The sequence below is a fragment of the Phyllobates terribilis genome, unplaced genomic scaffold (genome assembly GCF_046119375.1).
Source record: "Phyllobates terribilis strain yellow unplaced genomic scaffold, ASM4611937v1 Scaffold_1__5_contigs__length_1240528914, whole genome shotgun sequence".
Classification (NCBI taxonomy): domain Eukaryota; kingdom Metazoa; phylum Chordata; class Amphibia; order Anura; family Dendrobatidae; genus Phyllobates; species Phyllobates terribilis.
The window spans coordinates 336361791-336377185 of NW_027362761.1; the positions used below are offsets into that span (position 1 = coordinate 336361791).

The 15395-nt window shown below is 42.9% G+C and overlaps 1 protein-coding gene across 3 annotated transcripts in view; it reads left to right on the forward strand.

Moving 5' to 3' along the window:
• The window catches only part of STX2 (syntaxin 2), an 84983-nt gene that overhangs the window by 46145 nt on the left and 23443 nt on the right, over positions 1–15395 (forward strand). For all 3 annotated transcript variants that reach the window (XR_012318873.1, XM_073676106.1, XM_073676107.1), the window contains exons 5-6: positions 1164–1237; positions 7398–7506. Coding sequence is in view for 2 of the 3 variants with exons in the window: in XM_073676106.1 (XP_073532207.1) it covers positions 1164–1237; positions 7398–7506 (183 nt within the window). In the remaining variant the exon portion in view is untranslated. The remainder of the gene's footprint in view (positions 1–1163; positions 1238–7397; positions 7507–15395) is intronic.

Here is a 15395-nt window from a genome sequence, read left to right on the forward strand (position 1 = left end):
CTTGTTCTTGTGTGTCGTTTCTTTCCGACCATAATATGGCCTTGTACCAGCGGTCGCGGATGGAATCTTACTGACCAGAGAGCCCCATCATGGCCGGCCCGCTCCTCACATGATTATGCGCACTGCAAGCTTTGTCACAGCGTTCCTGATGGGCTGTGTTTGGACTACTAAGAACAAGGTCTGTAACACTGTATATATTTGCAGACTGATGACAAACTACACAATATATATATATTTTTAAATACTCCCAAGTGCAAAATGTAAAGTCATGACTTGTATTATTAAATAGAAGGGTATTATATTCATGGAAAACCCCCCTTTAAAGCAGTTATCTAGGAAATATAAGTTATTAAAACCATTCACTCTGCGTTTTATATATATATATATATATATATATATATATATATATATATATATATATATATATATATATAAAAAAAAAAATTAAAGCCACATTGACCTTTCTCGATTTCCCGCATGTACCTTTTCAATGCTGCTCAGTGCTTCCTGGTCCTGTCCTGCGGCCCAGGACTGACAGAGCAGACTTTGTCCCACACCATTGGATTAAAACCTTCCTGGTTACTGGAAAGGGGGATTTATGCATTTTTTAGGGAGTCTGTCATTTTCATAATGACTTATATTCCCTGATGACCTTCTTTAAAGGGGTTGTTCAGTGATAACAACAATTTATCCTCAGTATAGGTGATAACTTACTGTTTGGTGGGCGTCCAACCACTGGGACCTGTACCTAATGGCAGTACAAGGAACAATTATCCCCATTAGAATGCAGCATTAGTGCTCATGCTCGATCGCTGCTCTATTTATTCCCTATTGGGCTACTGAGCTTTGTGTTGGCATTTATCCGGCAGCCCCATCTGGTCAGATGTCCCATCGCTCCATGTTGTAAAGGACATTGAAGTTGCCCATCGGGGATAAAAATTCTGTTGTCTGCCGATCGGTGCGGGTCCCTGCCATGGGCCTCCCACAAATAATCCGTGGATAGGTGATAACCCCTTTTAAGTGTTTATTTTGTAGTGAATTAAGTAAAGAGGAGTGCAAATAAGTAAAGAGGAAAACTGTATTTTAATTTGTGGAGAAATATGTACACTGTTTATTTGGGATATCGGAATAAATAGCACTTTGTATGTATAATTCTGTTGTAGCTATTGAGCAAACAATTGACCAAGATGAGAATGCCAACAGGACGTCTGTGAATTTAAGGATAAGGAAATCTCAGGTAAGGTTGACACTTAAAATAAAATTTAAACTAAGTTTACTAAGTTTATTTCTTTTTCGTATAATTTTGCATTACTTCATTTACAACCAATGAGGAGCCAGATTTGCTTTTGCTGGGCTGACTTGCTGAAATTCAATATCCTGAGTTTAGGCATACATAGATCATCATGGGCACACTTTTAAAAAAATATATATATACATGTTCACTGCATATGTGTGTGTACACACACTGACACTCATAATCCCAAATATGCACACACATTCACTAACAGGTATATAGCGTTCATCTCTGACCTGACCTAACTTGTCTGTATAGAATGCTGTCTGCCATCTGCTGGTGAAAGGCAATATCTTAGATGTAATGCTCACCTTTCTCCAGCAGATGGCAGACTGCATTGCACACAGACTGTACCTGTATGGGTATGTGCACACGGTCCGGATTTGCTGCGGTTTTAACACTGCGTTTTTATGCAGCATCAAACCCGCAGCGGCCAAATGTTACACCATAGTGGATGGGATTTCTACAAATCCCATATCCACTATGCGTTTTTGTGCACCTGCGGATCATCCGCGGAAACTGACATGCAGCGCGTCTTTCCAGACCGCAGCATGTCGATTTCTCTTGCGGGTCTGCATGAGGGCTTTCCCCATAGACCTAACCTCTGAGGACAGTCCGCATGTGAAAAAAAAAATGTCCGCCGCTCATTTGCATAAAATGAGCGGAAGCTGCAGGCAGCTCTTCTTTAGCCTCTGGGCTGCAGGCCCGGACTCATCATGAACACATACCCTAAATGTTTGCGAAAAAGCACAGCACTTCTGGGTCCAAGGAGCACAAGTAGGATCCTAATCCGTAGTTTGAATTACAAAAGACACTTGGCACTCATGAAATGTGTTCAGAATGAATTAATTTTTTGTGGAAAATACAGAAAATAAAAATTATTTTCTGGGTTTTCCACAATAAATTCATTCTGAACACATTTCATGAGTGCTAAGTGTCTTTTGCAATTGTACCTCTATATGAGATGGAGATGAGCCGAGAGGAATGAGGCTCAAGGTGGAGGTTTTAAGCCTTTAACTCCCCTTTGCTTATAACCATTCATCTCATCACTCAAGACAGATTCCAATGTTATTACTAATATCGCACAGTTCTCATACTAACTTCTTCGGTAAGCACCCTGCAAACTGGAAGTTTCTTAGTTTTGGCTTCTAGCACAGTATTTCTGTTTTCATGCAGCTCTAAGAGTTGTCCAGGCTTGGAACAAAAGGTTGTATTTAAAAATGTATCTTTAGGCCATCCACATGGATAAAGCATAAAACCTTTATTGAATGTTGATTTAAAACCTGTTGTAACAGTTTCCTAAAATGAAGGCACGCCTGCCGAAACGCGCGTAGGGGAAGTGGCACCATTGTTTGGCACAGGTGCAATGTTGACCTAGGCTGTGTTTCACATGTACTTATTTGTTATCTGAATCATGTGGTCCAACAAATATTCTGGTGTTTACCGGTTATGTACTTTTTACTTAAGATACTGGCTTAAATCCATAATCATGTCTATAATCATGTAATATCTCCACTTGGTCCTCTGACTAATCAGGTTTTCATTGGTCCTTCCATGGATGTGTATAGTATTTTATATAAATGTATATAGTATCTGCGCTAGTCCTGGTTTGATTGAGGTACTGACACAAAAGTATTTAAGGAGAGGTAAAGTTTAAAATAAGATATTTTATTGGTTTAATAAATATTTTAAAAGGAGAGTATAAAACCAAGGTTATAGGACAGGGTCCTGAATAAAGTGGAAATAGAAAATTCGGATGGATGTAGAGGTCAATGTTGAGTGGAGATCGCCTAAAAAGAAAGAGGAACGGTATTAGAGAGTGACCTTTTTGACTCTACTAATTATTGCCGTATTGGTATAAATTATTACCTGTTTGGTCTAATATGGCTGACCGTATAGTAGCTCAAAACCGTGTGATAGTACGATATTTTAGGTCACTCTGAAAAAAGAGAGTGATGGTCAATAGAGAACACAGTGGGAAGTTGAAAGGACTATGATGACAATCGGTGGTTTACCTGAGTTAAGGGAAGTGGCTTTAGTTCAGTCGAGTTCTGTACCTGTGAGGTAGTGCTGGTTATACACTCCAACCCAGGGTGAAAGATCTAAGGATTGAAAAGGTTAGATATTCTATTGTAATTGGTTTGGAGAGCTAAATTATTTATTGGGGTAAATTACCTGAAGTTGGAAGATTGAATGTCTGTGGGATACCCAGCTGTGCAGTGGGTGTTGATTTATCCCTACAGTGTGGTGAGGAATGGTAGGAACCCTTTAAATTCTTCCCTGTACCTGGGGTATGACCCTTTGGATGATGGCAGGAGAGCGTGTTTAATCCTGAGGATAGCACTGAGTCCTCAGTGCTATCCGTCCTAATCTCATCCCGGGAAACCACGTGACGCTACGTCACGCAGGTCCTCTCCTGCTACGAGCGCTACCGCTGACTATCCTGTGCCCGCTACAACTGGAACCTGCGGCCGGGACTCCACGTGCTGCGAGACGCCAACGCTGCAAGAATCCACGAGCAGCCCTCAATTTGAAAAGGTCAGTGAGCCCACAAGCACCCCAACGACTCCGGACCACCACCGGCACCCACCGCATCCGCAGGTACGTAGTTAGTACCACCCAGACCGCTGCTCAACCGAACGTTACACCAGCATCAGCCATTCTACATGCCCTCTAAGCATCACTACCATCGCTGGGCAACATTGCTAATTTAGAAACGACACCAGCACAGTACGGACCTTTTGCTGGCTGTCCATCTTCTGCCAACATTTTACCAACGGACTTAATAGATCAAAACGTACTAGAACCACCATTTGAACCTACCTGTGCACAGCAGACAGTATACTCAGGATGCAACCATAGGACTAAACATCCCTCAGGATTAAATACTCTCTCCTGCCATCATCCAAAGGGTCATACCCCAGGTACAGGGAAGAATTTAAAGGGTTCCTACCGATCCTCACCACACTGTAGGAATAAATCAACACCCACTGCACAGCTGGGTATCCCACAGACATTCAACCTTCCAACTTCAGGTAATTTACCCCAATAAATAACTTAGCTCTCCAAACCAATTACAATAGAATATCTAACCTTCTCAATCTTTAGATCTTTCACCCTGGGTTGGAGTGTATAACCAGCACTACCTCACAGGTACAGAACTCGACTGAACTAAAGCCACTTCCCTTAACTCAGGTAAACCACCGATTGTCATCCTAGTCCTTTCAACTTCCCACTGTGTTCTCTATTGACCTTCACCCTCTTTTTTCAGAGTGACCTAAAATATCGTACTATCACACGGTTTTGAGCTACTATACCGTCAGCCATATTAGACCAAACAGGTTATACCGTTCCTCTTTCTTTTTAGGCGATCTCCACTCAACATTGACCTCTACATCCATCCAAATTTTCTATTTCCACTTTATTCAGGACCCTGTCCTATAACCTTGGTTTTATACTCTCCTTTTAAAATATTTATTAAACCAATAAAATATCTTATTTTAAACTTTACCTCTCCTTAAATACTTTTTTGTTAGTACCTCAATCAAACCAGGACTAGCGCAGATACTATATACATTGATATTTTATCCTCCCTGCAGCTTTTTTGGTTTACTGCCTTTATCCGCAGCAGGCCCTGGATGTAAATCTAATAGTGCCCCCTTATATATCACATGTATAGTATTTTATGACCTATTTCGACCAGCACTAGCTCCTTATTTAAAGGTTTGTTACCTTTTATGCCATCTAGTAATATTTTTTTACAAATTATATTACCTGTACATTGCCAACCTTTGGTGCCCCATTTCTTGGCTATCTTGCCACCTTTTATCTTCTGCCACCAACATTTTTGTTATGTTTTTTGTTTTTTTTTAAATACTTTTATTAAATATATTTTTATATGTTCTTTAAACCCTTTTTTTTGTACGTCCTTTTTTCATATGATCACATCCCAATATGATGTTGAACCCACTCTATAGTCCTCAATACATGCCTGAGATAGTGTATTGTATTGACTTGATGAACAGTATATCGTGGGCGCAGTGTTAGAGATCAGTATCTGATTATATGTGTAAAATGAGGTACAGCGCCTACGCGGGTTACTCAATATTCAGCAAAAAAGATTTGATGCTTTATCCATATGGCTGGACTACAGATACATTTTTGGATTCTCATTGGAATGCTATACAGGAGTATGGTCCGTGCATTGGATTAAGCCTACAATGGGCACGGAAAGTATTCAGATCCCTTTAAATTTTTCACTTTGTTTCATTGCAGCCATTTGGTAAATTTTAAAAAGTTCATTTTTTTTCTCATTAAAGTACACTCTGCACCCCATCTTGACTGGAAAAAAAAAACAGAAATGTAGAAATGTTTGCAAATTTATTAAAAAAGAAAAACTGAAGTATCACATGGTCATAAGTATTCAGACCCTTTGCTCCGTATTGAGTAGAAGCACCCTTTTGAGCTAGTAAAACCATGATTCTCCTTGGGAATGATGCAACAAGTTTTTCACACCTGGATTTGGGGATCCTCTGCCATTTTTCCTTGCAGATCCTCTCCAGTTCTGTCAGGTTGGATGGTGAACGTTGGTGGACAGCCATTTTCAGGTCTCTCCAGAGATGCTCAATTGGGTTTAGGTCAGGGCTCTGGCTGGGCCAGTCAAGAATGTTCACAGAGTTGTTCTGAAGCCACTCCTTTCTTATTTTAGCTGTGTGCTTAGGGTCATTGTCTTGTTGGAAGGTGAACCTTTGGCAAAGTCTGAGGTCCAGAGCACTCTGGAAGAGGTTTTCATCCAGGATATCTCTGTACTTGGCCACATTCATGTTTCCTTCAATTGCAACCAGTTGTCCTGTCCCTGCAGATGAAAAACTCCCCCATAGCATGATGCTGCCACCACCATGTTTCACTGTTGGGATTGTATTGGGCAGGTGATGAGCGGTGCCTGGTTTTCTCCACACATACCGCTTAGAATTATCACCAAAAAGTTCTATCTTCGTCTCATCAGACCAGAGAATCTTATTTCTCATAGTCTGGGAGTCCTTCATGTGTTTTTGAGCAAACTCTATGCTGGCTTTCATATGTCTTGCACTGAGGAGAGGCTTCTGTCTGGCCACTCTGCCATAAAAGCCTGACTGGTGGAGGGCTGCAGTGATAGTTGACTTTGTGGAACTTTCTCCCATCTCCCTACTGCATCTCTGGAGCTCAGCCACAGTGATCTTGGGGTTCTTCTTTACCTCTCTCACCAAGGCTCTACTCCCACGATTGCTCATTTTGGCTGGATGGCCAGGTCTAGGAAGACTTCTGTTGGTCCCAAACTTCTTCCAATTAAGGATTATGGAGGCCGCTGTGCTTTTAGGAACCTTGAGTAATGCAGAAATCCTTTTGTAACCTTGGCCAGATGTATGCCTTGCCACAATTATCTCTGAGCTCCTTGGGCAGTTCTTTTTGAGCTTATGATTCTCATTTGGTCTGACATGCACTGTGAGCTGTGAGGTCTTATATAGACAGGAGTATGCCTTTCCAAATCAAGTCCTATCAGTTTAATTAAACACAGCTGGACTCCAATGAAGGAGTAGAACCAGCTCAAGGAGGATCACAAGGAAATGGACAGCATGTGATTTAAATATGAGTGTCTAGGCAACCTCTTTAAAGAAAGATGTATTTGTTATGTTGATAAAGGCGACATTATGCACAATGTGATTATGAACCATATTCACAGTGTAAGGCTTGCAAGTTTTGTTCTATACCAAATGTAATAAACATAGCATATTCTCTTGCTATAAGTGAAATCTGCACGTCGGGAAGCATCCAGGTGGTGGTCAGCAATGAATTTCATGTGTCGAAAGCTGGGGTCTGGAACCACAAGAGTGGGGCTCTGCAGATGCCTATTTTCCCACTTTGAATGGTGTTGGGGTCAAGCGTGCGTTCTGCAGAGCTCTCATTGTTCCGGACTCCATTTATAGGATAGCTGGGGGTCCCAATGGTTAGATCCCTAGCAATCTTTAATAACTTGCAGTTCTGGAAATGACAACATATAGTTCTTGTAATGTTGAAGTATACACTGATGTATAATATGCGTTTGTTTGTTTTTCTCATTTCCCAGCATACAGTATTGTCCAGAAAATTTGGGGAAGTTATGACTGCTTATAATGAAACCCAGATTCAGTTTCGAGAACGAAGTAAAGGACGAATACAACGTCAACTAGAAATAAGTAGGTTGCAACCTCGCCTGTTGTCAAAATGCTCAGAAAATTATTAAACAAAAAGGATGGGACTATGTTGGCATTTGGTAACTGTCCCAACCATTTCATGACCTTATAACAATACTTATTTTTCTTTATTATATCTATTTTGGCTGCACTTTCATAGTTTTGACCATTTTAAGGTTAAAAGAGGACACCTCAATAGAGTTGATCCAGATGAAGTAAAAAACCCTATGAGGCAGATGCTAATTGCGCCATTTTTTTTGAAGAACAAATTCTTTCCTGACTACCAGATTTGGAAATCAGACTATTTCCCTAGTCCAATTTACCTATAATAACATTTTTCAAGAAAATTGTCCTGGCCTTTCTTTAACGTGAATTGACAATTATAACATGTTATGATAGAGGGTTCCATAATCTTGTACAGTACATAATCAATATATGTGATGATAAAATCATTTTTCTCTAAACACATAGGGTGCTCCTTTTATCATTGTTGCATACCTACTTGTAAATTATTATAAAGACCTCTGTACTGTCCCCTCATATATTTGCACAATGTAATAACATTACCCGTAAGCCTTAGTATTTCCAAACTAAATAACCCCAAGTTTGATAACCTGTCTTGGTACTGTAATTATTATTATTTATTATTATAGCGCCACTTATTCCATGGCGCTTTACATGTGAAAAAGGGGGTATACATATCAAAAACACTTCCAATAATCTTAACAAAACGAGTCAGCGACTGGTACAGGAATAGAGAGGACCCTGCCCGCGAGGGCTCACAATCTACAAGGGATGGATGTCACGCAGAGTGTGGAAAAGACTTAGTGCAACACAGAGGGACAGGGAGCCCAGACACTAAGGAAAGGGGGGAGTGGAGTCCTCCTAGTCTAGTCTAGTGTCACCCTGACTCAACTACCTTTACTATATTGGCTCTTCACCCATCGCCGCACACGTGCCTCGCTCTGACTTTCCCTGGTGTGTGGCTAGGGAAGGGAGGAGATGAGCATTAGTCGATCGCCACTAAACTCTATAGACAGCAAGGCTAGACAAACAGGGGGGGATTGCTTAGCTTTAGACTTCTCCAGACAAATGCGCACACGGCCTCAAGCTCCAGAGAGGACGAAGAACTGCTCTTGCTAAAGCCTCACAAGTAGTAATGACTATCGCCTGCACCTCCCTGTCACACACCAGGTATTTATACACTCAGGCCAGGGAGCTAATTAGCCAGAGGGAGGTAGCCGCTGGGTCCTAGAGACAGCCAGCCTCTAAGAAGATGTCTGTAATGCCAAACGTAGAGATCTCCTGCAACCAACTGCAGGGCGACTGTCTGTCACCTCTGACACACCCGTGACAATGGGTGAGGATACAGTAGGTGAGGGTAGAGCTGGTCATGCAGTGGTTACTGCAGGTTGTAGGTTTGTCGGAAGAGGTAGGTCTTCAGGTTTCTTTTGAAGGTTTCCACGGTAGGCGAGAGTCTGATAAGTTGGGCTAGAGAGTTCCATAGTAGTGGGGATACATGGGAGAAATATTGTATGCGATTGTGGGAAGAGGAGAGAAGAGGGGAGTAGAAAAGGATATGTTGTGAGTATCGGAGGTTGCGTGCAGGTAAGTACCGGGAGACTAGGTCACAGATGTATGTGGTAGACCGGTTGTGGATGGCTATGTATGCCAGTGTTAGGGTTATGAACTGGAGTATCTGGGCAATGGGGAGCCAGTGAAGGGATTGACGGAGGGACAGGTGGATTTAGTCGGGCAGCAGAATTTAGGATAGATTGGAGGGGCGCGAGAGTGTTAGAAGGGAGGCCACAGAGCAGAAGGTTGCAGTAGTCGAGGCGGAAGACGATGAGGGTATGCACTAGTGTTTTTGCAGAGTCTTTGCTGAGGAATGTGCTGATGCGGGAGATATTTTTGAGTTGGAGTTGGCAGGAAGTGGAAAGGGTTTGGATATGTGGTTTGAAGGAGAGGTTAGGGTCCAGGGTTACCCCAAGGCAGTGGGATTGGGGGAGAGCGGGCAGCCATAAAGTTTAATGAATAGGTCAGATGGGGGCGTTGAGTGAGGTGGGGGAAAGATGATGAATTCTGTTTTATCCATGCTAAGTTTTAGAAATCTAGCAGAGAAGAAGGATGAAATAGTGGTCAGACATTGTGGGATTCTGGTTAGTAAGGAGTTGATGTTGGGTCCAGAGAGGTAGATCTGTGTGTCATCAGCATAGAGGTGGTACTGAAAGCCGTGAGACTCTATGATCTGTCCCAGGCCAAAGATGTAGATGGAGAAGAGCAGGGGCCCTAGAACTGAACCTTGGGGGACACCGACAGATAGGGAGTGAGATGAGGATTTGGTGTATGAGTGGGAGACGTTGAATGTCCTGTCTGTTAGATATGAAGAGATCCAAGATAGGGCCAAGTCTTTGATGCCAAGAGATGAGAGAGTCTGTAGTAAGAGGGAATGGTCCACTGTGTCGAAGGCAGATGACAGGTCCAGGAGGAGAAGGACAGAGTAGTGTCGCTTGGATTTGGCGGTTAGTAGATCGTTGGTGACTTTAGTCAGGGCAGTTTCAGTGGAGTGATGCGGTCGGAAGCCAGATTGTAAGCGGTCGAAGAGGGAACATGAGGAGAGTTCAAGGTGGACATGTTGTTCCAGTAGTTTTGAGACATAGGGGAGAAGTGATATGGGGCGATAGCTAGTCGGAGAGGATGGGTCAAGGGAGGGCTTTTTGAAGATGGGTGTGATTGAGGCGTATTTGAAACATGAGGGGAAGACATCAGTTTTTAGTGACCGGTTGAAGAGGTGGGTTAGGGTTGAGATGATTACTGTGGTAAGGTTAGGGATGAGGTGGGACGGGATTGGGTCAAGTTTGCAGGTGGTCAGGTGTGATTTGGAGAGTTAAGAGGAGACTTGATCTTCTGTAATGGCAGAGAAGTTGGGTTTGGAGGAGTAAGGTTGAGTAGATATGAGGAGGAAAACCTATGCCTCCACCATGTTTGCTGCTGGGGTGGGGGGGTGTGGGAAAGGTGGAATCCGCCAAAAAAAAGTGCAGCTGGGGAGGCTGTGTGAGAGGAGGGGTTGAGCCAGGTTTCGGTGATGGCGAGGAAGGAAAGTTTGTTAGTAATGAAAAGGTCATGGATGTAGGAAAGTTTCTTGCAGACTGAGCGAGCGTTCCATAGAGCTCCTGTTAGTGCAACTAGGGAAGCTGGGATTAGGTGGATGGGTATGAGGTTACAAAGGTTGCGAGAGTTTGCGGTAGATCGTGGATAGTAGGTAGAAGTGACTGTCGGGATATGGTGAGGAGGACCAGGACTTGGAGAGATATCGCCAGCAGTGAGGAGGAGCAGAGAAAGTGTCAGCAGGTGGGAGAGAGCATGAGGTGGCTGTCTGTGCTTAGAGACACAGGATTGAATGTTGAGGAATGAGGTGAGGTGGATGGGGATGATGGAGGGAGAGATGAAGAGTTCATTGCTAGGTGTAGGGATTAGGAGGGTTAGTAGGAAGTGGAGGACTATAGGGGAAAAAGTGAAAACTAACAAAAACATAGTTAAAAGAGAGTAAGTAGTCAAAGTGTGGGTTACCTGACTCCTGCCCTGACTAACTGCCTCTGAAATAACTGCCACTTAGCTCCGAAGGCACTTTGCACAAGAAGACGTGTGCACGACCCCACACGTATACACCCCTTAGGCAGCTTCTGATTTTATGGGGCAGACTAGCATTAGGTGAGGGGCATTGTGGGAGCTGCTTGTGGCTAAATTAGAAGCTGATTAGCACACCAGGAGATGGCTCCATGATCAAAGATAGAGCAAAGACTATGGCTGGATACACAGAGTAAGGTTAAGTGCCCACGTAGCGTTTTTACTGCTGCGAAAACGCTTGTAAAACAGTCTGCCATGCAAAGCAATGTGAATTCCGATGTGCTATGCACATGATGCGCTAATTTGCGCGCCGAATTCGCATTGCATTGCAAAACGCAGCATGACCATTTCTACCGCGATTACGCTGCCAATTCGCAGCCATTGAGGAACATTGAAACGCAGCAAATCCGCAGGTATATGTGGATCTGCTGCGTTTCAATTAAATTCAATGGCCGCGAATTTGCAGCGTAATCGTGGTGCGTGTGGTACCCGGGATGAAGAGGAGACTACAACTCCTCTTCATCCCGGCTACCACGCGGTGAAAAAAAGAAATAAAAAAGTTAAAAATAAACAAAACCTGTATATTCAACTCTCCGACGGCCCCCAGTCGGCTCCCGGCCACGTCCTCTCTCCTTGGCGTCCTGCGGTGTACTGTCAGGACCTGCGGTGACGTCATTTAGTCACCTGATGGTCACGCGACCGCTGACGTCGGCGGTCAGGTGATGGTCACGTGACCATCAGCTGACTAAATGACGTCACCGCAGGTCCTGACAGTACACCGCGGGACGCCGAAGAGAGAGGACGCCGCCGGGAGCAGACTGGAGGAGACCGGAGAGGTGAGTATACAGGTTTTTTTTTATTTCTAACGTTTTAATTCTCTTTTTTTTTACTATAGATGCTGCATTTAAAGCATCAGTTGTTCACACATTATAAATCCATGCCGGTTGCATGGATTTATATTGTGTGACCAACTTGTCAAGCACTTTTCCAAGTGATGCTCAAAATCGCTTGGAAAACTGCTTGAAAAAACGCATGTAAATCTGCATGCGTTTTTTTCTGCCAGAGAGAGGCAAAAACACTCTGCATCAAATCTGCTACGTGGGCACATAGCCTAACACCTTCACCATCAGATAGTGTTTGCAGTGAGGGAGGGACAGACATGTATCAGTGAGTATTGAATGGAATGTAAAACAGATGACATATAGCAGAAATTTATCAAGTAGAGATATTGTGCAGCAAGCAGAGATTGTACCATTAGGTTGTTTCTGGGAAATAGATCAGCAGATAACATATACAGCAGGTAGAGATATTGTGCAGCAAGCAGAGATTGTACCATTAGGTTGTTTCTGGGAAATAGATCAGCAGATAACATATACAGCAGGTAGAGATATTGTGCAGCAAGCAGAGATTGTACCTGTGTGAAGAGAGAAGAAGACAGGTGTTAGTCCATGGCCTCTGAAATAACTGCCACTTAGCTCCGAAGACACTTTGCACAAGAAGACGCGTGCGCAACCGCACATGCGTAATATATCTATTCCCTTAATAACCTTGGTTGCTCTTCTCTGCACCTTCTTTAGTCCAGCTGTGTCCTCCTTATACACTGGAGCACAAAACTGTACACAGTATTCTAAGTGTGGCCTGACTGGTGGCAGCTGGCTGCTTCTTGTTACTACAGGTGAGCTTAATATTCACCAATACATAGAGGCAATTTACTGTTTAGTAAATATTCATTTTGTTTCCTCGACCCAAGTGCATGACCTTATATTTATCTACATTAAACTTTAATCGACATTTCTCTGCCTAAGCCTTCAGCTTACTTAAATTTCTCTATAATAATTTATCCTACTGTGTTAATTACCTAGCAGAGTTTAGTATCCTCTGCAAATTTAAAATATTTAATTTCTATGGTTTGTCCTCAAGCAGATCATTTTCTAAATATTTTAAAAAGAGGGCCCAGTACTCAACCCTGTGGTACTCCACTTTTAACTTTGACTCAACCAGGGTGTGTTCCATTAATAATCACAATCTGTTCCCTGTTCTATGTTGTACACCAAACATATTTTTTCCTAGTCCCATTGTTCTAATTTCATTAACCAACTTTTTTTGTGGCACTGTATTGAATGCCTTTGAAAACTCAAGATAGACCATCTCTATGGCATTACACTGGTTCAGTCTGGAACTTTCTTCATAATAGCTAATCAGATTAGTTTGACATGACTGATTCCTTAAAAACCCATGTTGATACTGGGTTATGACGCTTTTTTTATTGAGCTACTCCAGGATAGCATCTTTTAGAATACCTTCAAAGATTTTTCCCACAGTCGAGGTTAAACTTACCAGCCTATAATTTCCAGGCTCAGATGTGGTCTTCTTTTTGTGTACTAGCACCACATTTGCTATGCGCCAGTCCTGTGGTACAGACCTAGTTGTTATGGAATCTTTGAATATTTGAAATAATGGTCTGTCTATCACAGTACTTAATTCCTGCAGTACTCGCGGGTGTATGCCATGGAGATTCGGTGAATTTTCTATTTTAGTGATTTTGAAATAGTGCTGCAATTGCTGCTGGGATAAGCAAGTGTCATTTGAGAATTTATGGTGTCCCTGATCATGTCATCTTCTTAGGATTTTCCTGTATTAACACTGTAGAGCCGACCTGGGAAAAGTGCAGCCCACAAGCCACATTTGGCCCTCAGGCTATTCCAGTCCATGGGCCAAGGCACCGGAAAGGCTGAAAACACTGGCACACTGGCCACATACTGTATATAGGGGGCTCATACTTTTATGAAGGGGTGCTGTGTGTGGGATCATGCTGTATGAAGGGGTGCTGTGTGTGGGATCATACTGTATGAAGGGGTGCTGTGTGTGGGATCATGCTGTATGAAGGGGTGCTGTGTGTGGGATCATGCTGTATGAAGGGGTGCTGTGTGTGGGATCATGCTGTATGAAGGGGTGCTGTGTGTGGGATCATGCTGTATGAAGGGGTGCTGTGTGTGGGATCATGCTGTATGAAGGGGTGCTGTGTGTGGGATCATGCTGTATGAAGGGGTGCTGTGTGTGGGATCATGCTGTATGAAGGGGTGCTGTGTGTGGGATCATGCTGTATGAAGGGGTGCTGTGTGTGGGATCATGCTGTATGAAGGGGTGCTGTGTGTGGGATCATGCTGTATGAAGGGGTGCTGTGTGTGGGATCATGCTGTATGAAGGGGTGCTGTGTGTGGGATCATGCTGTATGAAGGGGTGCTGTGTGTGGGATCATGCTGTATGAAGGGGTGCTGTGTGTGGGATCATGCTGTATGAAGGGGTGCTGTGTGTGGGATCATGCTGTATGAAGGGGTGCTGTGTGTGGGATCATGCTGTATGAAGGGGTGCTGTGTGTGGGATCATGCTGTATGAAGGGGTGCTGTGTGTGGGATCATGCTGTATGAAGGGGTGCTGTGTGTGGGATCATGCTGTATGAAGGGGTGCTGTGTGTGGGATCATGCTGTATGAAGGGGTGCTGTGTGTGGGATCATGCTGTATGAAGGGGTGCTGTGTGTGGGATCATGCTGTATGAAGGGGTGCTGTGTGTGGGATCATGCTGTATGAAGGGGTGCTGTGTGTGGGATCATACAGTATATTTGGGAGCATCAGCATACTTAATTTTGCTCAATATTAAGTGATAATTTGTTAATTATATCTAAATATTAATAATATTGGGTACAAGTTATTTGCGCCTATTGCTGTAGAGAATAAGGCGTTTTAATGCATTGGCCTTTCCCTCATCTTCCTCCACCATCTTTATCCAGATTTTTTTAGGCAGCCAACACTATAATTTAAAGCTAAGTCTAATTAATCATCCAGATGCAGTGTTTTCAAATCCATACATAAGGATAATAATAATAATGCTAGCGGTAAGACCTTTCTGTTTTCAAATTTTTCTTATGAGGGTTTTCCTTTTCCAGAAATCTAGCACGTACGTAACTTAGCTATGTATGAGTAACAGATAAGTTGTGATTCTACCAGTCAAATGTTAAATGCTTAAAATCGAAATGTTTAAAGAGTAACTGTTTTAATTTTAATTTCATGAATCAATAATGTACATAAAAATAAAAAAAATTGTAATATATCTTGTCAAAGAAATCTCCTTCTTTCTCCTTCCAGACTGATATTTCACCCTACATTCAGGGGTAGAATCTGCAAAATTGTTTTCAGTGAAGTCAGCTCTTGCCATTAATGAGGTTGGAGATGACAGTTGGTGTCTTTAAAATTCTATGGAGCTCTCG